Raw genomic sequence first — 23,266 nt, 5'->3', positions numbered from 1 at the left:
GTGCCATAAAATCAGTCGCACCCAAGCGCCAGCAGAGGGCGACAAAACACAAAAAAACAAGCAACAAATGGACACGACACTGTCATTTTAATCTGTTTGAGTGGGGCATGTGCGTTAATTGCGTAAAATATTTTAACGTGATTAATTAAAAAAAACTTACCGCCCGTTAACGCGATAATTTTGACCACCCTAATAAATATACATAAATGCTTGGCTTTATTAAATGCGTCCACTCAAATCTGCTCAAGCTGCTCACTTACACACAATGAGTTGCTACAGAAACTGTTTAACAAGTTAAACGAGGACTTTAATAAGCAACTCCAGTGCACTGCCTGACGATCAAAGAGCAGGGAGAGCAGCAGGAGATAGAGAGAGACTACGCTATCAGCTCGGACAGCGCATCTGTTTTTAAAAAAAAAAAATTATGTATATTTTATTTAATTGGAAAAATTCCTTGATGGACTGAGGGTGCGAAGTTTGAAATGCGAAGAAGAAAGGGATCCCTGTATTAAATCATTATTGCATTTTTTAAATTATGTTTATATTAATTGAAATTAATTTGTATTCATATAGTGTTAATAAAAGCATTATTAATGAAATTAAATAATAGATAAATAATAAAAACACCCTGATTACAGCTCCCGGTAACAACCTAAAGTAATTTTTTTTTCATATTATTTAACTCATTGAATGCCATTGACGATGACAAACCTCCAATTCATTTAAACAAATAAACTGGCTTTGAATGCTCATCCTTCAGTACCATTGATGTCGCTAGATGTCCAATCTATTTTGACTGGCCCCTCCCAGTCTATGGAAGCAAAAATGTTAAATAAGTCCTACATAAGAGTATTTTAAAGAAAAGCCATAATTTTTGCATGAAAGAGTGAATGTCGCAACTCTTCTCTACTCAGGTACGATTTGGACTGCAAGAGCGACAACCTCTCTAAACATGTAAGTATATCACTTTATATGTTTAAGTGCGTCTTCATTCTTGTCCTAATACAGTGCTGGCCAAAAGTATTGGCACCCCTGCAATTCTGTCAGATAATGCTCCATTTCTCCCCAAAAATGATTGCAATTACAAAAGCTTTGGAAGTAATATCTTCATTTATTTTGATTTCAATGAAAAAAAAATCATTATCATTTTATACAAAACTCCAAAAATGGGCCGGACAAAAGTATTGGCACCCTCAGTCTAAATACTTGGTGCCACAACGTTGAGACAAAATAACTGCGAACAACCGCTCCCGGTATCCATCAATTAGTTTCTTAAAATGCTCTGCTGGAATTTTAGACCATTCTTCTTTGGCCAACTGCTCCAGGTCTGTGAGACTTGAGGGGTGCCTTCTCCAACGTGCCATTTTCAGATCTCTCCACAGATGTTCTATGGGATTCAGGTCTGGACTCATTGCCGGCCACTTTAGAAGTCCCCAGTGCTTTCTCTCAAACCATTTTCTAGTGCTTTTTGAAGTGTGTTTTGGGTCACTTTCCTGCTAGAAGACCCATTACCTCTGAGTGAGACCCAGCTTTCTCACACTGGCCCTACATTATGCTGAAAAATTTGTTGGTAGTCTTCAGACTTCATAATGCCATGCACATGGTAAAGCAGTCCAGTGCCAGAGGCAGCAACGCAACCACAAACCTGGGACCGTGTTCTTTTCTTTGAAGGCCTCTTTTTTCCCCCCTGTAAACTCTATGTTGAAGCCTTTTCCCAAAAAGCTCTACTTTTGTCTCATCTGACCAGAGAACATTCTTCCAAAACGTTATTGGCTTTCTTGGGTAAGTTTTGGCAAACTGCAGCCTGGCTTTTTTATATCTCTGGGTCAGAAGTGGGGTCTTCCTGGGTATCCTACCATAGAGTCAATTTTCATTCAGATGCTGACGGATAGTAAGGGTTGACAGTGTTTTACCCTCGGACTGCAGGACAGCTTGAACTTGTTTGGATGTTAGTTGAGGTTCTTTATTTACAATCTTTCCTTGAAATCTCTCGTCTATTATTCTTTTCTGTCCACATCTCGGGAGGTTAGCCATAGTGTCAAGGGCTTTACACTTTTTGTCCGGCCCATTTTTGGAGGTTTTTGTAAAGTGATAATGATTTATTTTTTTTCCCATTCTCTTTTCATTGCAAGCAATAAAAATGAAGATATTACTACCAAAGCATTTGTAATTCATTTTCTTGAAGGAATTGAGCATTATCTGACAGAATTGCAGGGGTGCCAAAAGAGCACTGTACTATAAAACCGCACAAAGCCTGTGCCACCACCACCTCTTTAGCCCCTTCCCCATATTCTGCTTCCCATAATGTCCGGGGGCTCCATCTAAACGAGGCACGAAAGCCTGAGATGCATCCTGTCAGCGCTGTAGATGTGTTGGACTGTAGATATGCCATGTGGCCTCGTTGTCCATGAGCACGGCCTGTACTCACTTGCACAGCTATAAATAACACGATCATCATTAAAAATCATGTTTTTCCATAAAAAAAACAGACGCTCACTTATTCCAGTTCCTAAGCCTTGTTTACATTCCTTGTAATGGTGGAATGTACATTCTCGTGGAGTTGACACCCTTTGCTTTTTACTTTTTTTGTTCTTGCCACTTTGTTTCTTTCAGGGGTGAATTGACATCTGGAGATTCATGCTTTTTCATTAAATTATGACAACTAATAGAGCCGATGATGCTTTTTTAAACAAAAGATTATAAAGGACCTGAAAATTTTAGTACAAGGCTTTTTTATATGCCATTGATGCTAAAATTTATATATATATTTTTTCTTCTTCTTAAGAAGCAGTAGTTTGGACCATTCTTTTAAAAAAAAGGCCTTCAAAGCACTTAGATTATTACTAACAATACAATTAGCCATCAACAGGCTAACAAATAGGACCAATATCTTAACCGTATATTATTTTTTTCATTGCTATTGACAGTGGTAGGTGTCCAATCCATTCTTGGATGTCTATTGTCATTAGTGGCAGTGAATGAGTTAATTATATGTTTAAAAAAAAAAAAAAAAAAAAATCCAGCATGAACGCAATATTTTGACCCCTTGTGCCAAAGTTGTGTTCACCAGAAGTGTTGAAGTCAATTAATTATGAGGCATAGACTCCATGATATATTGACAGGGCACAGGGCGCGGGGCCGATTAATAGGAGGCCTATCTTTGTCAAAGCTGACCAAGTGGAAACACTGACAAAGAGCTTTTTATGTTGAAAATTCTTCTGAATAAATGCTTAAATCCTTGAATTCTTTATAGATATGGACGTAAAACAGTCTGGATTCTTGGTTAAAAGCAACAACAACAACAAAAACGGGCAGTTAGCAATTATTTTACATAAATAAATCGAATGTGCGGCTAATCTTTAAGCCACTGTAGCTCTCCCTTATCACTACAGAGAGCTTTTTACATTGAAAATTCTTGTAAACAAATGCTTAAATCCCCGAATTCTTTATAGATATGGACGCAAAACAGTCACGATCCTTGGTTGAAAGCAAAATAAAGCGGGCAGTTAGCATTTATTTTACGTTAATATGTCGAATGTGCTGCTAGTCTTTAAGCCACTGTGGCTCTGTCTTATAACCACGAAGAGCTTTTTACGTTGAAAATTCTTGTGAATGCGTTAATCCCTGAATTCAGTATAGATATAGATGTAAAACAGTCTCGATTATTTTTTAAAAGAGCAGAGAAGCGGGCAGTTAGCATTTATTTTACGTAAATACGTATGTCAAATGTGCTGCTAGTCTTTAAGCCACTGTGGTGCCGCCTTATCACCACAAAGAGCTTTTTACGTTAAAAATTCTTGTGAATAAATGCTTAAATCCCTGAATTCTTTATCGTATGAATTTAAAACAGTGTCAATTCTTGGTTAAAAGCAAGAAAAAGCGGGCTGTTAGCATTTTATTTTACGTAAATATCGCGAATTACGGCGCCAATGCTGTAGCGGTTAATTTCTCCCATTGATTTTTTTCGTTTCAAAATGCATGCATGGTACGAAAATATAATGATTACCTTGAATCCTCGAACAAATCACTCCCGAGACAATCCTTCCTGTTTGTATGTGGTACAGCTTTTGTACTTTTTCAACCTAAATCCGGCATTGGATCGCTGCATGTATTTGGGAGTAACTGCGACCGACTTCGACCAACTGAAGCGGAGTGTGGGACGGCCCCCTACATGAAGGCATGGAACAGTGTCTGGGGATAGTGTCCCGTCAATATCATTATGAAGTCTATGTATGAGACAAAAAAAAAAAAAATCCCCCAAGGCTGCCGTATGTCACTGGTTCTGTTCACAGAATATCTAGGCGCAGCCGAGGCATTGAGGGTATCTGGTTTGGTGGCTTCAGTATTGCATCTCTACTTTTTGCGGATGATGTACTGTACAGTAGTTCTTTTGGCTTCAACAAACTGCGATCGTCAACTCTCACTGGAGAGGTTCGCAGCGGAGTGTGAAGTGGCTGGTATGAGAATCGGCACCTCCAAATTTGAGACCGTGGTCCTCAGTTGGGAAAAGGTGGAATCCCCTCCCCGGGTCAGGGATGAGGTCCTTCCCCAAGTGGAATAATTTTTAGGTATCTCGGTGTCCTAGGTAGCTCTCTACGTTCCTACCCTCACCCATGTCATGAGCTGTGGGTTGTGACCGAAAGAACAAGATCCTGGATACAAGCGGCCGAAATGAGTTTCCTCCGTAGGGTGTCCGGGCTCTCCCTTAGAAATAAGGTGAGAAGTTCGGTCATCCGGGAGGGGGTTGGAGTGGAGCCGATGCTCCTCCACATTGAAAGGAGCCAGATGAGGTGGCTCGGGCATTGGATCAGGATGCCACCTGAACGCCTTCCTGGTGAGGTGTTCCGGGCACGTTCCACTGGCAGGAGGCCGCAGTGAAGACCCAGGACACGCTGGGGAGACTACGGTATATCTCCCGGCTGGCCTGGGAACGCCTTGGGGTTCTCCAAGAAGAGCTGGAAGAAGTGGCTGGGGAGTGGAATATGCCGTTATTGCATTTTTGTTGTTTTATCACAATAGATTGGCTTCTGGTTTTTGAAATGTAAATAAACCATTCATTTACGAATGTGATTGCACTTTAATTTACATATTTAAACGTTCAGATATTACGATTTGAATGAGGCAAAATATTATGCTTTTTCTCTCATATATATTGTTATAATCATTTGTTTCGGATGTACTGTAATTATTTTCTGTATAAAAATTAATTTGGTGTTCAAAAAGTCTTTTTTCCTACTTGAGTCTTGAAAAAGAGGGGGTCATCTTATAATCAGGGTCTTATATTCGGGCCTATACGGTATATCATTTCACATGTTATTTTGGTGTTTTGGCGTGACACTGATGGTTTGGTAAACTTGTTAGCATGTTCTTAATGCTATAATTATCTGAATAACTCTTAATAGCTATGTTACGTTAACATACCGGCCACGTTCGCTTTCCTTTGTTCATGTGTCACAGTGACGTGCGGTGAGGTTCATGGTTGGTGAGGCACTGACTCCTTTAGTGTCAGATTTCCAAATATATAAACCAAAAAGGGTAGCTTATTCAATTGGCTACTGGTTATTTCATATCTCATCAGCATTCTTCACAAAACAGGCACACACGGTACATATTATCGATACGTAAAAGTAAGAAAATAACATGCATTTGCTCTACACCCTCAATGTGTTGGCCGTCACCATTCTATAATTAATGCAACATAAATGAGAGTAAAGAGTGGTGTACAAAACCACAGAATTCAATTCTGACCTTTAGTGAAATATTCAGTTGTTTTTAAAACTTTTAATTCTGAAACTTTAATCAATTTATTACAGATTGCTAAACAAAAAGTGTGAAAAGAAAAATAATATTTTATTTAAGGCCAAAATTTAGTTTTTAAATATTCTATTGTATTTTTCTTGGTCCAAGTTCTTTTTAAAAAAATTTTTTTTAATAAGATTGAAATGAAAACTGTTTGTGGTCTTGCGCCTGTCCTTCACCACAAAAATCGGCGTTACTTTGGAAGGGCATAGGTTTTGTCTCAACATTCGTAGGGACGATATAACAGCATAACCTGCATGTAGGTACACTTTTTGCTGGGGACGGGACATTAATTGGACCAAACAGATTGGATGAAGGGGGCAAAGGGCCACATTTCTAATGTATATGAACCTAATTAATTAATTGGCAAAATGATCAATGCAAAATAAATCCTTATCTACTGATAATAACTTTTACGTGCATTGGTTTAGATGATACACTGTTCAATTCAAACCTTTGTTTTCAAAAAATACTAAAGAAACATTTTGAAAACTTCCTGAATAAATGTCTGGTTTTTATTAGCAAACATAAACATAGTGAAAATAATTCACTTAATAATGGTAGGGTCAATTCTATCCTTACAACATACGGAACTATTGAAAGATCTAAATTCTCTATATAACTGAACATTATATCATGCAAAAAAGGTAAGGTTGCTTAAAAGTTGGTGGGGACAATTTTAGCATGCTGAAAAGTTGGTAGTGTTATGTCCCTACCGTCCCTATGCAAACCTACGCCCTTTTAGTAAAAGTCCTCCTTATTTTCCTTTACTTTGAAAAAAAAAAAAAAAAAATCTCTCCGCCTCAATGGAGAGGATTGCTTCAATTAGATCGTTCTGTGTTCTATTTGACAAGCCAGAAAACACAGTGGATGTGTCCAAATGTCTAGCTAACCTTTCATCTTTCTCAGCAAAACCATGTAATCGTTCTACATATATGCCACTTTTAGAAGAGCTACACGCTCATCGTTACCACCAAATGTTAACTCCTGTTTAGCTAGGATGCAGGTTGCATTAATGAGGTCTTTCAAACTCTATTTCTTTACCTTAGCTTTTGAGGATGCTACCGTTGAGCTTCCGCTGTTCGTCAAAGCCAAATCGATCCTTGAGCTTCCAAAAGTTTTTAAAGCAAACAGGCTTTGAATGTGAGTGGTCGACCATTTGCTGAAGCTTCGTGGTAGTTTTTTAATGTCACAATATCTCGTGTTAGTCCAGACATTGGCACAAGTTGAGAAGAAAAGGCAGGGAAAGCAGCAAAGGCGATTTTTCGAAGGACAGCCACATAGACAGTCTTTTCGGGTGTACCAGTCCGTTTGAAAAGCGCGAGTTATCCTCGGTCCCGTAGTTTGAAGCAAACCTTTTAGCTCCGGACAACACCGGCGTTGTGTTAACCGCGTCCACTTTTAACGGAAAGTCCAGTTTCACGTACGCCCCCTTGCAGTGCGGCAGAGTACTATCTGCCGCAGCCTGTGTCTTTTCACTGCGGTTTTATTTCCCATCAGCAAAACTAAATATGTCGCTAACAAACATTAAACTTTAAGGGTTAAAGACATTAGCCAGACTGAGGAAAATCAGGTCAAATAAAGTATCTGGAAACATTATAATGGCGACATGCAGATGTACGGCAACCAGCACGCTCCAATTCCATGTATCAACCCAGTTTGTTAAGGATTGCGCAATCAGAGGTGAGGCTTTACTCATTGCTGCCGCACCTCTCGTTTCATTTCATTATTTTAACAGGAAATAGGCAAATTCAGCGATTTTGACTATAAAAAATGTTTGAAATGAGTCATAAATAAAGAGCAATGGACAAATATTAATATAAATTTGATGCTATTATTATTTTTTTGTCATGATGACAGGTGAGGCTCTGCCTCACCTGCCTCCCCTGACCGCACGTCACTGATGTGTCATATAATATTGTCATACTGTACACTTTTTCAGCTTGTTGTTCTCTATTGTATTTATATTTTAAATTGCCTTTCAAGGTGACATATCTGTTTTATGTGTTGGATTTTATCAAGTAAACGTCCCCCAAAAATGCAACTTATACTCTGGTATGACTTAAATGTTTTTTTCCCTCTTCATTGCGCATGTTTGGGCTGGTGAGACTTATACTCAGGAGCGACTTATAGTCCGAAAAATACGGTAATGCAAATATGCCAGTTGGGTAATTACAAAGCTAATACATGTGGTGGCCTACAGGGACCCAAGAATGAAATAAAATAAAATCTTGGGTGTATAGAATTTAAAAAATAAATAAATAAATAAAATAAGACCATACAAGTTTTTTAAGTTCCGGTGAAAATACACAGCCATTTGAAATTCATACAACAAAACATTATTTTAAAGTTGAATTCTAATTTACCAAGGAATGTTGTGTACAACCAGTGATACCATGAAACAGAACAGATTACACATTTTGTATTGTGGGATTTTTCTTGCGTACTATACGTTTTTTAATTTGGTAAATATTCTTTTCGACGATAACGTTTTGCATTTTCTTATTGGGTTTGGGGTAGGTTGGAACAGATGAATAGAATGTTTTAATCATTCCAATGAAGAAAGATGATGTGAGCGTTTTAGGTACTTATGTGGTTATGGCATAAATTAGAATAAACTATCTATTAGCATTTTGTTTTGATGCCATGTCATTGGGTGATGACATTCAAATTTAAACCCACATTTACATTTGATCTTGGTGATTTTTTTCAAAAAATAATTTAATTTTTTTCAGTTTGTTTTCGTCTGCCTGAAACAATAAGAGCCATAATTGTGCGTGTTGGGTTACATTACAATTGTCCTCAACCGTGCATTTGTACTCTAATCTTATTCCCAGCGAACTGCTCTTGGAAAGGTCGCCGCTTTTTGTCATGTTTCTTCGCCGTCAAGCGGAGGAGAACCTCGCTGTGTTGTGGCTCTGTTCGAGCCAGCGTCTTTGGAGCAGATTTGCGCCCGCGGGACGTCAACAAGCGTGTGTGTGTGTGTGCGTGTGTATATGTGTATATCATTGCACAGACTTGTTATTGTTGTTGATGCTCCTGAAGCCAATCCTCTTGCGGAGGCCCTTCAGACATGGACAAGGACACTACTATTGGTCCTCCGAGCCTTCATGTCAAAACTGGCGTGCTGCTTTAAAAAAGGCTGGGAAAATGAAGGCCTCTGAAAGGACACTATTCTCTCCATACATTTTGAACTTAACTCATTAGCTGCCATTGACGGCAATAGATGTCCATTTGAACCGTTAGGGCTGGCAGAGAATTACCATGTTTCAGTGCCATTGACAGGGATATACAGTAGGTCCTGTCCATTTGAACTGCCAGTCGGTTTCATTGGCGGGGCTCGACGTCCAATATGTTTGAATGAGTTAATTGTGAAATAAAATAATAAGCTTTTCTTCCTTTCTTTTACCATTGCAGGATTTCCTTGGCCAGGCCTTTTGCACGCTGGGCGAGATCGTGGGCTCATTGGGAAGCCGCTTGGAGAAAGTTTTGATGTGAGTCGTTTCAACCTTTCATGCATGAATTATGATTTTTTTTTTTTTTTTTTGGATGAAACTAACTTTCTTGCAACTAAATAAGGCACTCATTTAACTCATTGCCTGCCACAGATCCACATCCATTCCATTTTGATTGGAATGGTGAATGAACATGAACATGAACAAATGGATTGGAAGTGTAGCGCTGTCAATGGCATTAAAAGATGGCATTCATGGCCTGTCCTTCCTGTTGAAATGAAATGGACATCTGTCCCAGTCAATGGCAGGCAATGGTTTAAATACTATTAAGAAAAATGTTATAAAAATCACCTTTAGCGTGTTACTTGGGGCCATAACCAGAGTGTAATTTAGCTATTATTACCATGTAATTCATTCATTTATTTATTCATTTACTTATTTATAATTATATAAAGTAATATAAAATGCAAAGATGATTAATGATTTAAAAAAAAATTTTTTTTTTTTTTTTACAGTTTTTTTTACTGCTTTTTACTGTTTTTAATGACCCACAATAGTCACTTCCCCTACAAGGGTAAAATGTTGAAATACAGTGCCCTCCGTAATTGTTGGCACCCCTGAAAAAGATGTGTTTTTTAGCTTCTAATATTTTTTTTATTAAAATAATATGGGACCTTAATGGGAAAAAAAAAAACTGAAAAATCCAGCCTTCAATACAAGTGCATTCATTCAGTGGGGAAATAATCCCACATAAAGAAAAAAATATTTGACGTCAAATAATGTATGTCACAATTATTAGCACCCCTGGTGTTAATATTTTGTACAACCCCCTTTTGCCAACAAAACAAGGTCTGGGGACTGAGATGGCCATGGGAGGAGCTTGATTTTGTGTCTGGTGAACCATTTCTGTGTAGATTTGGCCTTATGTTTAGGGTCATTGTCTTGCTGAAAGACCCAGTGACGACCCATCTTCAGCTTTCGGCAGAGGGCAACAGATTTTGATTTAAAATGTCCTGGTATTTCAAAGCATTCATTATGCCATGCACCCTAACAAGGTTCCCAGGGCTTTTGGAAGCGAAACAGCCCCACAGAATCACTGACCCACCCCCATACCTCACAGTGGGTATGAGGTGCTTTTCAGCATGCGCATCTTTCGTGGCACGCCAGACCCACTTAGAGTGTTTGTTGCCAAAAAGCTCAATCTTGGTCTCACACAAAAATACACACGGTCCCAGGCTTCAACTGGGACCGTGCTAATAATTGTGACACACATTATTTGATGTCAAATAATTTTTTCTTTATGTGGGATTTTTTTCCCCACTGAATGATTGCACTTGTATTGAAGGTTGGCTTTTTCTCTTTTTTTCCATTAAGGTCCCATATTATTTGAATTAAAAAAATATATTAGAAGCTTTTTCAGGGGTGCCAATAATTATGGAGGGCACTGTAGCTGTCCACTGTAGTGACCACTGCCCCTAAAATGGATAATTCTGTTATATCTCAGGTTGTAACTCAAGTTTCTCTGTTAAAATGATTTCAAATACCATTATTCCATACAAGACCCTTGCAACAAATACCTCATTTTACTTCATTTCCCACTTTTGTGGAACACTGCACATATTTAGTAAAGCAAACAGATGATTCAAAAGTGTCCCATAATACAAAGCAAAGATTGTGATGTGTTGCTGTCTCGTGTTGCAGGGGTATTCCTGGGAAGAAATGCGGAACGTTGATCGTGAGAGCCGAGGAGCTGAGCAACTGCCGGGTGAGGCACACCAGCATCCGACGTGTCTTATACGCAATACAATGACATTGCTTGCTTGTCAACTGATGCTCAGGCACACGAATGTGTCCTCCGTGCACCTCGCTTTTTTTTTTTTTTAGTAGACACCCCGGCGACACACTAACGTCCTTCATGTTCTAAATGCAGTATGGAGAGAGTGTGTGTTTGTCAGCAGACGCTCCCTACGGAGCTAAAATTAGAAGGCGAGTGTCCAAAAGTGGACCTTCTAAAAATAGCTACTCGCTGCTGCCACATACAGTATGAGAAAAAGAAATGACGAAGTCAGCACATCGATTCTTTTTCTTTGTGTTATTCAGCTTTGCTACAGATAATGTGTACATTATGTTATTGATGTGTTCAACAGTAAACCACAGCAACTGCTTCCTATGTTCTAGTTGGTTTAGTTGCCATGGTAACAGGAGCCATAATTTTTTGCTTCTCAAGAAAGATTTTTCGTAGATCAATAAATTGCTTATATTGCTTGCTTGCTTGCTTGCTTGCTTGCTTTAAAGAGGCTATGATAGGATTTTAAAAAATGTCTTAAATAGCATTATTATATGAATTAGAATCATATTTTGTGACGATTTGACTAGATACAACAATTTGGCAAAGCGCAGATGACGAGAAATTAGTCTTTTAATCTGCCATTTAGCCACGCTTCAGTAGGTTCCCCTGTTGAAGCCAGTACATGTGAAGGCCAATCTGAAGTTTGCCAGGGACCATCTCAATGATGTGGAGGGCTCATGGGAGAAAGTCATGTGGTCAGATGAGACCAAAGTAAAACTTTTTGGTGCAAACTTTACTCGTCGTGTGTGGAGAAAAATGAAGGATGAGTACAATCCCAAGAACACCATCCCCACTGTGAAGTAAAGGGATGTAAACCTCATGCTTAGGGGCTACTTTTCTGCAAATGAGTCAGGACAACTGTACTGTATAAAGCAGAGGATGAATGATGAAATGTATCGTCAGATTTTGGGCCAAAACCTCCCTCAGTCACAGACTAGAAGATGAGTCATGGCTAGATCTTCCAACATGGCAATGATCTGAAGCACACAGCCCAGCTGACCAAGGAGTGGCTGCTTAAAAAGCATATCAATGTTCTGTAGTGGCCAAGCCAGTCTCCAGACCTCAAACCAATAAAAAAATCTTTGGATGGAGCTAAAACTTCTAGATCTAGAGAAGATTTGTGTGGGGGAATGGGCCAAAATCCTAGAACTACTGAAAGCGTCTGACCTCTGTAATTGCAAACAAAGGCGTCTGCACTAAATATTAACACTGATTTTCTCAGGGGTACAAATACTAATGAACCCCAGTAAATTACAAATAAATTATTTAAAAATCATACAACGTGATTTCTGGATTTTTTTTTCAGATTATGTCTCTATAATGCATCTATAATGGAAATTTCAGACCCGTACCTATTTTTCTAAGTGGGTGAACTTGCAAAATCACAAGGGGTGCACAGAGTTCTGCTCCTTACTGTATATATATGTAACATACATGTAAGATAATATGGTTGGCAATTACACCTGCCAGACGCAAAGATGACCCATGGTATGTGGTACAACATGATTGATAGAAATGATAAAAGCTGCAATCCAGCCACAGGAGAAAAGCACACAGGACCAACAGAAGAGAAAGAATGTCAGATTTGCCCAAGAAACAAAGATCATAAAACCACCAATTGCTGCTCAAAATGCAGTACTGTATTCCTGTTTGCAATGATCAAAAGCAGACATAGGTAGTATATAACAGTTTCTCACACAGAGAAGACGTTTGCGTGTACAAATGCGTGGACTTTGTTGTGGTCCTCGGACCTACTGTATGTTCATTCTCTGTTCGTCCTCTGTCGACGTATTTAAACAGAAAGACACATACAGTACGTTTTGACAATTTTTATACCTGATTGTTTTGTTACCAAAAAGGTAATAAATGAACATGTCACTCTTTTGTTGATCAAAATACAATGAAAATCATCTTTAACCAAAATTAAACATTTCTGAAGATTTTTGTAAAAACTCGTTGTTGCTAATACAGTTAATTTTTGGACCCCACTTATGGAAGAGTGTAAGTATTGGTTGGTCATGCATCCTAGGGATAAAAAAAGAAACATTTTTCTTTCATGGTTTCACGTTTTTGTGCTGAAACTATGCATGTACTCTAAATGCAAAAGCAGCAAAGACACCCCTTAATTTACACTAGCAACCCAGGCTAAACTTAGTTCCTTCCCAATATCAGAAGCCTGGCCTTCAGTGGAGATTCATCGCCTCAACATACTCCCTTGACACCAATTACCACACTTTTCTGTTTCGACTGAGATTCTCCAAAGAGTCTTTTTAGAACTAGCACAAAAAACGGAAAATAGATCATGATTTGTTAAGTCACCCCCATGATTACTGTTTGTTTTCTAACACATTAAGATTTAAAAGGAAATAAATTCCCCAAACAACAATTTGCGCCGATCCAAATGAATCATTCTGTAGCTTGGTCAAGAATACTGAATGAATCCAAAGCCTTAGTTAGCAGTGAAATTAAGTCAAATGGAAAGTCTTTTTGAAGTGTCCAGTTATACTTTGTCCTCATGGCAGCCATCACAATGTGTGTGTGTTTGTGGCTGTGTATCATGTTGGCAGGAGTCGGTCATGCTGCAGTTCTGCGGCAACAAATTGGACAAGAAGGATTTCTTTGGCAAGTCGGACCCTTTCCTCGTCTTCTACCGCAGTAATGAAGACGGATCGTGAGTTGACAAGCTGCTGCTCGCCTTAGCTTCGCCGTTGTTGTTCCTCCAACACACACACACGCAAAAACACACATAGACACTGATTGTTCACGCTCCAGAAAGCTGGCGTGTACACTCTATAAGCACTAAATGTGTTTTTCTTATATAATCCTTTGCTGGATGTATATATTCGTGTGCAATGTGCATCCTGAAAGAAGAGAGAAATTCCCATTAGCTCTTTAATCATTGATAATAGTATCTTACAGTTGATAAAGAACAGAGTGCAAAATAGAAAATACAATTAAGTATAAAAGAACTATAATCACAGAGAATTAATAATAACACATTATAAAGTCGTCAATGGAAAAAGTGAATTATTGTTATTATTATTAAAATTACATAGACTCCCTATTTTAAAGTATGACAGTATGATAGAAAATAAATAATAACAGTACTATTACATGTATTAATTCATATCTATAATGCAGGGTCCAGAATTTTTTTAAATTCAAAGTTTGATTTAATAATTAGCTTAATATTAACAATAATAATAACCTTTTTCTTCAGTTTCAAAATTTTTTAGAGTTAGAGTTTTTAAATTTTTCAAAAAAAAAATTTAATTTTCTGTTTCTTTACAAATTATGGTCTCTGATTTCAAAATTTCAAAATACTGTTCTCCGGAGTGATGAGACAAACTGGAACTTTTCGGGCCAATGGATCAACGGTACGTGTGGAGGAGAAAGAATGATGCTTATCAAGAAAAGAACACCCTATCCACTGTGAAGCACGATGGGGGGGGGGGGGGGGGGGGGTCATCCATGCCCAGAGGTTGTTTTGCTTCTTCAGGTACAGGGAATCTTCAGCATGTTCAAGGTGTTATGAATTCAGTTCAATACTAGGAGATCTTGGATGCAAATGTCATGCAGTCATTGACAAAGCTGAGGCTAAGGTGAGGTTGGACCTTCAACAGGACAATGATTCTAAGCATAATTCAATTAAATTAAATTCAATTCAATTGTATTTGTATAGCCCTATATCACAACAAGGTTGTCTCAAAGGGCTTTGTAGAGGCAATATGATACACAGTCAGAAACAGTAGATGAATTAATAAAGTTCAAGTCCTGGGCATCCCCCAAACTTAGACCCTCCATGTTGGCAAGGAAAAACTCCAAAAACCCTTTGGGAAAAATGAGAAACCTTGGGGAGAACCACAGTCAGGAGAGATCCACTCCCAGGACTGACAGGCTATAGACCCCAATCACATAACGTCACAACTCCGCCCCCCTGACAGGAGTCGCCATATTGTCCGTCAACTCGTCATGTTTACACATTCCCGCTACGTACATGCCTCCTATTATGGCGTGTTTTTCTGCTCGTTAACATTAATAATCAAAATGGTGAAGGCGCGTGTGGCGGTTGGTTGCAGTAACAGAGAAGATAGACGGAGAGACTTGAAGTTCTACCGTATTTCGAGAGACCCAAAGAGGAGCGTGATAGAGACTGCTGCAATTCAACAAGAAAACTGGGCACCAAACGATCACCACAGACTATGTAGTAGTCATTTTATATCTGGTAAAATGCATTTAATATATATTTAGATGGTTTTGGGCTGACAACCACAATTAATATCATAGCGAGGCTAATCGCCGACAACATACAGTTTCAAATTCAAGATGTTTATTTCTTCCACTATCATTATTTTTTGAATAATATTTAGCTGGTACCAAGTGAAAGAAGCTGGCCTCGTCTACGGATCATCAGTTAAACAGGGGTGTCCAAACTTTTTGCAAAGAGGGCCAGATTTGGTGTGGTAAAAATGTGGGGGGCTACCTTGGCTGATTTATGTAGAACAATATATTTAAACTAATTTTAGCAAGCCCTTCTGTGTGTCACATTTGCTTTATTATTATTATTTTTTAATTCATAATCTCAACAATCTCGCCTTTGTGGCATTCTCTTTCGACCCCCGGGCTCTTGCGAAATACTGCTGCTGTGAAATTAAACTAGCTTCAAGTTGCTTTAATTTCTCGCTGCATATCTTCCCTGTAATGTTGTCGTACATGTCACCGTGTTTTGTTTGGTAATATCGCGTCACATCGAACTATTTGAATACAGCGACTGTCTCTTTGCAAATGAGGCAGACACAGTTGCTGCGTATTTTATTGAAGGAATAGTCCAATATCCACCTATCCTTGAAGCGTTGGCCATCGCAGTCAACTTTTTTAATTGATTGTCGCCATTTTAGAAAATTGGAAGTAAAGGGTCACACGGGGTAATGTTGCTTAGAGTGCTGCTCTTAAAAGTTTTTCAAACTTTCGTGAGAATAGGCTGAGTTTCTGTGGACAAGATAGTTGTAGATATCAGGGTAGCAAATGTCAGGCAGAGACGGCGAAGACAGCGGGTCGAAAAATATCAATTTAGGCATCAAATATGGATCTGGCGAATGGATCGACCGAAGCTTTTCCACATAACGCCTTTTATGCAACACATCCAATGAGTTTACAGCGTCTGAAAGCACCAGGGCTTCCATGAATTGCACTATAAATTGCACGATAAATTGAGACCATTGAGAATACGGACACACAATGACGGACAATATGGCGGCACAATACAGCGACACGTCATTGTGTGACGTTGGTGATTGGAGTCTATAGATGCACCATGACTGATGGTAGGTATTAGCAACAGGAGGTCCAATTTGTAGAGATGCAATGGAATGAAGAAACAAGAGGAGGTCCATCTAGCCAGATGAGACGGTGGGTGGGCGGGCAACAAGGACGTCCATCCAGCCAGGGGTCAGGATAGTCAGGAGGCTGCGGCTGAAAAATGGGAGGTGGGAAAGGGGACACCGGATGACTAGTGATGAAGAGACTAGTCAACTAGATATTAGAATTAGAAAAGATAAATAAAGTAAGACAAGTGGTAAGTAGAGTGAGGAAAAGGGGATAGGACTCAGTGGCTGAACTTCCCCCAGCATTATAGCTTCTCGTGCAGCTTAGACTGAACTGTGAGTCTAGTCCTATCTCAACTAGCCTGACCATAAGCTTTGTCAAATAGAAACGTTTTTAGTCTAATCTTAAATGTACAGAGAGTGTGTGCTTCTTTAATACTAGCTGGAAGCCGATTCCATAAGACAGGAGCTTGGTAGCTAAAGGCTCTAGCTCCTACTGTACTTTTAGAGATCCTGGGAACTACCAGTAGACCTGCATTCTGAGAACTGAGTGTTCTGTTGGGGTGGTATGGAACCGGAGCATCGGTGAGATAAGATGGCCCCAAACCATTAATGGTCTTAAATGCAAGAAGGAGGATTTTAAATTTAATTCTAAACTCGACTGGAAGCCAGTGAAGGGCCTGAAGCACAGGGGTGATGTGCTCTCTTCTATTAGTTCCTGTTAAAAGTCTTGCTGCTGCGTTCTGGACTGGCTGAAGACCTTTTAGAGAACGTTTAGGACAAGCTGCAAGTAAGGAGTTACCGTAATCCAATCTAGATGTAACGAACGCGTGAATTAATTTTTCTGCATCGTTTTTAGACAAAATATTTCAAATTTTGGCTATGTTGTGCAGGTGAAAAAAGGCTGTCCAGCAGGTTGGTTTAATATGAGCCGTAAATGATAAGTCTGGGTCAAATAGAAACATACAATAATACAACAATAGAACAACAATAGAAATAACATACCTCAACATCTACCACATCTTGGTTGCAAAAGTAGTGCTGGAAGATTCTGGAGTGGCCATTGCAATCACCAGACTTAAATCCCATTGAAAATCTCTGGTGGTACTTGAAGAAGGCAGCTGCAGCACGCAAGCATAAAAATGTTAATGAAGTGGAGGCCTTTGCCCCTCATGGGCAAAGGTACCTGTGGATCACTGCAAGAAACTTGTGTCAAGCTATGCTTCACATCCAAAGGATGTTATTATTGCAAAGGATGTTGTACTAAGTACTTAAGTTATACATACCTAAGGGGTTGAATAATTTTGTCAGTGAAGTAATCATAGAAAAGCCATTAATTGGAATATTCCAAAAAATATTTTTGTTTTTTAAGTTGTATTTGTCTATTTGACATGTCATTATTTAATGTGATTATAAACAAGATGAAAAATATATTGAATAATTATGAACACAGCTGTATGGGCTTTAGTTTTCATGCAATCAACATGTTTGATATTCTTATTAGTAGTATTTAATATAGTCTTCATATATTTTCGCCTAATAACAGTTTAACTTTTCAGTCTGTTGCAGAGATACGTGTAGCCTATACATTTTTCTGAATCGTTAACATTAGCTTGTCATAACTGACTGATTTTCACATATTGGAGCACTTTGACTGCAGTGCAGTACAGCACATGACTAGGGTGGTTCCGATTATGTTTTTTTTCTGCTGATCCCGATATTTCCCGATCCAATAGCTTTTTTTTGCTCCCGATTCAATTCCAATCATTCCCGATAATTTTTCCCGATCATATACATTTTGGCAATGCATTAAGAAAAAAATGAATAAAACTCGGACGAATATATACATTCAACATACAGTACATAAGTACTGTATTTGTTTATTATGACAATAAATCCTCAAGATGGCATTTACATTATTAACATTCTTTCTGTGAGAGGGATCCACGGATAGAAAGACTTGTGACTTTGTATATTGTGACTAAATATTGCCATCTAGTGTATTTGTTGAGCTTTCAGTAAATGATACTGTAGCCATGCCCAAATGCATGATGGGAAGTGGAACCATGACTGTGCGTAGTGCTTCCAATTTATATATCTTCTCTGCGTTGGGAAATAACATAAGGTGTTAAGAAAAAGATTAATTGCTACCTGGCTTCCCCACATTGCTTCCCATGATATTTCTAATCATAGGGAGAGGGATTGTAAGGCTTTAGCCAATTAAAAAAAGGCTCCAAGGGCTGCCAAAATTCACTCTATTCATTTTACGCTGCCTTTTATCTCTCTATGTAGGTAAAACGGCGCCATTACAGATTGAGCACGACAATGCATGAGTGGGTCGTGCAGTGCATGCATTAATTGCGTTAAATATTTTAATATGATACATTTTTTAAAAAATTAATTACCGCCGTTATCGCGATAAATTTGATAACCCTACCTTAAGCCAAAACTAAAGACTCTGGATGAGTGTAACATATTATGTCTGTAACGTTAAATAAAATTAGAAAACGATTTAATTAGAATATATATGTATAATAAAAAAGGCATGGCCGATATTTTTTTGCCGATTCTGATACTTTGAAAATGACGTGATCGGACCCGATCGATCGGGACATCTCTACACATGACACATTATGCCTATTGTTGTTCTTTTTTGTGTCTGCAGTTGTCTAAAACATGGCATGAGAGGAATGATTTTCCTACATATTGGTACTTTTGGGATAATTTTTTAGTGCCAGCCAGATACCCACTTTGTTAAAAATATTGTTGCACGATTCCGTATTGCACAAAAAATGTAAATTATTTGTAAAGAAAATGTACAATGAGGTCGATCCATTACCCCAACGCTACGCAACATTGTGTTTGCATTAATTCAACAGGTTTTTGTTTTTTTTGTTTTTTTTTGATAAGTGTAATCTAATTATTACAATAATGTTTTAACTAATGCCTCTCTTTAAATTGTTTCTGTCAGCAAATCAGGAGCTTCTGTTAGCATATTGCAACACTGCAACAAAACTTTCCCAGAGAACAATGTGAACAGAACTAATTGTTATTCAAGGGTCAAACTGTTACCATTAAAAAAGTGTTGCTTCACATAAAAGGCAAGATAAGAACAAGTGTGGCAGCTCCCTGAACGTGTGTGTGTTTTTGTGACAGATTCACCATTTGCCACAAGACAGAGGTGGTGAAGAACACTCTTGATCCCGTGTGGCAGGCCTTCAAGATTCCTGTTAGAGCACTCTGCAATGGCGACTACGACAGGTACTCCTCAGCCATTCATCTCTGTGAAATTTTTTTGGGACAATAAGGCACACGTGACTATAAGCCATATCCACCACATCTTACTTATTTTACTAAGCATATACAGCTCACCCGCCTGTAAAAATTTATATACACTGCTGGCCAAAAGTATTAGCAGGCCTGCAATTCTGTTAGGTAATGCTTAATTTCTCCCAGAAAATGGTTGCAATTACAAATGATTTGGTAGTAATATCTTCATTTATTTTGCTTGCAATGAAAAAACACAAAAGAGAATGAAAAAAAAAAAAAAAAATCATGATAATTTCACACAAAACTCCAAAAATGGGCCAGACAAAAGTATGGTGTACCGCAAGCAATACATCACTTCTGCTCATCAATATTCATGACGTGAGCTACTGTTGCTAAGGGAGGACATGCCACCGTTTGTCCCCAATAGGAAATGAATGGAAATCGTGTACGAAGAAGATGTTTACAAAGCTAAACCTAACAATTCTCTCCGAAAATGATGTCCCTGGTGCCAAATTCACTTGCAAAGATGTGGAAGTACATAAAAATGTTCAGTTAAAGAGATGGCTTGAGTGTCGAGGAGTGTCGAGGGCTGAAAAAGACAACAACAACAACAAAAATAAGCCAACCTTAGTATAGCCTTAGCTTTTTTATCGACACCTTTACCTCTTTGTCCTCCGAAAGACCATGCCAACCCAACAAAATGTTTACTGCAAGAAATGTGAATGGATTCACCGAGCTGCTGTCAAACGTCCGTGCAACTTGGTTCATTCTCCACATTTTTTCCTCACGAGTTTTTGGTTTTGGGAAACGTATGAAGAAAACATCCTTCATATGTCGTAATGTCTTGAGTCTTGAGTTTCTACAAGTTCCAAAAAAGCAATGTGTGATCGGCATGTTCGTTTTTGAAAGATTACCGGAGATAAGTAGCAGAATTAACGTTGTTTCTATGCGAGGGCGGGTCTATATTGTACCACTTCTGCTTTATTTCCACTTTACAATGTGACGTCACGGTCTTAAAATAGTATGTGTGCGGTACGCCATTGGCTCTCTCAGCTTACTTGGTAGCACAACCTTTAGACAAAATAACTGCAAACAAATGCTTCCGGTATCCATCAATTAATTTCTTACAATGCTCTGCTGGAATTTTAGACCATTCTTCTTTGGCCAACTGCTCCAGGTCTCTGAGATTTGAAGGGTGCCTTCTCCAAACTGTCATTTTTAGATTTCTCCACAGGTGTTCCATGAGATTCAGGTCTGGACTCATTGCTGGCCACTTTAGAAGTCTCCAGTGCTTTCTCCCAAACCATTTTCTAGTGCTTTTTGAAGTGTGTTTTGGGTCATTGTCCTGCTGGAAGACCCATGACCTCTGAGGGAGACCCAGCTTTCTCACACTGGGCCCTACATTATGCTGCAAAATTTGTTGGTAGTTTTCAGACTTCATACTGCCATGCACACGGTCAAGCAGTCCAGTGCCAGAGGCAACAAAGCAACCCCAAAACATCACGGAACCTCAGCCATGTTTGACTTTGGGAAACGTGTTCTTTTCTTTGAAGGCCTCGTTTTTTTCCCCTGTAAACTCTTTCTTAATCGCTTTTCTCAAAAAGCTCTACTTTTGTCTCATCTGACCAGAGAACATTCATTCATTTTCAGTGCCGCTTTTCCCTCACAAGGGTACCTGGGGTGCTGGAGCCTATCCCAGCTAACTACAGCCAGTAGGCAGGGTACAACCTGAATTGGTTGCCAGCCAATCGCAGGGCCCCAGAGAACATTCTTCCAGAACGTTTTTGGCTTTCTCAGGTAAGTTTTGGCAAACTCCAGCCTGGCTATTTTTATGTCTCTGGGTCAGAAGTGGGGTGTTCTTGGATATCCTACCATAGAGCCCTTTTCATTCAGACGCCGACGGATAGTACGGGTTGACACTGTTGTATCCTCGGACTGCAGGACAGCTTGAACTTGTTTGGATGTTAGTTGTGTCAGGGAAACGCGGGAAGGCAGGTGGTGGGGACCCAATTGCAGGGAAATAAAGAGCAGCAAGGCAGGTGGCGGTGAACTAAAAAAAACGTTTTAATAACTAACCAAAAGCACAAAGTACAACCAAAAGGACTGGTGATCAAAAAGGCAATGTTCAAACCAAAACTTACTTAATCGGAGGGACTGGTACACGAGGGCTTGGACAAGACTTGAAATTGACATTGACATAGACAATGACACAACCAGGAGTGAAAAGAAACTGGGAGCTTATATATACACACACACACAGACAAGGGGTAACGACACAACGAGGAACAGGTGAGCACAGGAGGATGCAGGTTGGAGGATACACTAGGAGGTACAACAGGTGAAATCAATATGCAATCACAGGGACAAGTCACACTAGGAGAAAACCAACACAAAACCTAACAAGTTGAGGTTCTTTATTTAAAATCTTTCGTTGAAATCTCTCGTCATATTTTCTTTTCCGTCCACATCTTGGGAAGTTAGCCACAGCGCCATGGGCTTTACACTTACTGATGACCCTGAGCACGTTAGACACAGGAACATTCAGGTCTTTGGAGATAGACTTGTAGCCTTGAGATCGCCCATGCTTCTTCACAATGTTGCTTCTCAAGTCCTCAATGTGGTACACACAAGGACACAGGACAGAGGTTGAGTCAACTTTAATCCATTTTATCTGGCTGCAAGTGTGATTTAATGCCACCACCTGTTATGTGCCAACTAATTACACATATTAGAGAAGCATCACATGATTTTTCAAAAGGTGCCAATACTTTTGTCCGGCCCATTTTTGGAGTTTTGTGTGAAATGATCATAATTTAATTTTTTCCCAGTTTTGTTTTGTGTGTTTTTTTTATTTATTTATTTTATTTATTTATTTATTTTTTATTGAAAGCAAAAAAAAAATGAAGATATTACTCACAGAGCATTTGTCATTGCAATCATTTTCTGGGAGAAATTGACCATTATCTGACAGAATTGCATGCAGGGGTGCCAATACTTTTGGCCAGCAGTGTATAAACCACACAGGACTATAAACTGCAGGATTCAAAACACTGGGAAAAAAAGTATCTGTTTATAGTCCTGTGACTAAAAGCATTGCTATTGATTTTAAGAAGACTTTACTCAACTGACTGGCTGCCATTGACAGCAATAGACATCCAATCCATTTTAATGAGGAGGGTTTGCAGTAAAGGATCATGTTTCTGTGCCATTGACGGCAACAGACATCTAATCCATCTTTAATAGGAGGGCCTGGCAGTGAATGATCACCACCATCCCTCCCAGTTCAAATGGACTGGATGTGTCTCGCCGTCAATGGCAGGCCCATGAGAAAGATTGAAACACACAGGTCTTTTACTTGCTGGCCGAGTCCTTCCTGAAAAGCTTTAGTCATTTCGTAGCGTTTTCTGACGTCATTTTGTGAAAAAGCGCTCTTCAAACTATAATAATGGTAACATTTCAACCGCAGAGGTGGGTATTATTGCGTTACAGTTCCTCAGTTAGATTTACTTGAGTAACTTTATGAGAAAAATCTACTTCTTAGAGTGCGTTTACCACACAACTACCACGAC

The 23,266-nt window shown here is 39.0% G+C and overlaps 1 protein-coding gene across 1 annotated transcript in view; it reads left to right on the top strand.

Moving 5' to 3' along the window:
* Positions 1-23,266, top strand: part of LOC130916006 (copine-8-like) — a 112,989-nt gene that overhangs the window by 48,869 nt on the left and 40,854 nt on the right. Inside the window, exons 8-12 of the mRNA XM_057836332.1 lie at positions 915-954; positions 9,217-9,293; positions 10,956-11,019; positions 13,671-13,774; positions 19,584-19,688. Of these exons, the coding sequence (XP_057692315.1) occupies positions 915-954; positions 9,217-9,293; positions 10,956-11,019; positions 13,671-13,774; positions 19,584-19,688 (390 nt within the window). The remainder of the gene's footprint in view (positions 1-914; positions 955-9,216; positions 9,294-10,955; positions 11,020-13,670; positions 13,775-19,583; positions 19,689-23,266) is intronic.

The sequence above is a fragment of the Corythoichthys intestinalis genome, chromosome 5 (assembly GCF_030265065.1).
Source record: "Corythoichthys intestinalis isolate RoL2023-P3 chromosome 5, ASM3026506v1, whole genome shotgun sequence".
Classification (NCBI taxonomy): Eukaryota; Metazoa; Chordata; class Actinopteri; order Syngnathiformes; family Syngnathidae; genus Corythoichthys; species Corythoichthys intestinalis.
Note: the sequence above shows the minus strand (reverse complement) of the source record. Positions and strands in the feature narration are given on the sequence as shown.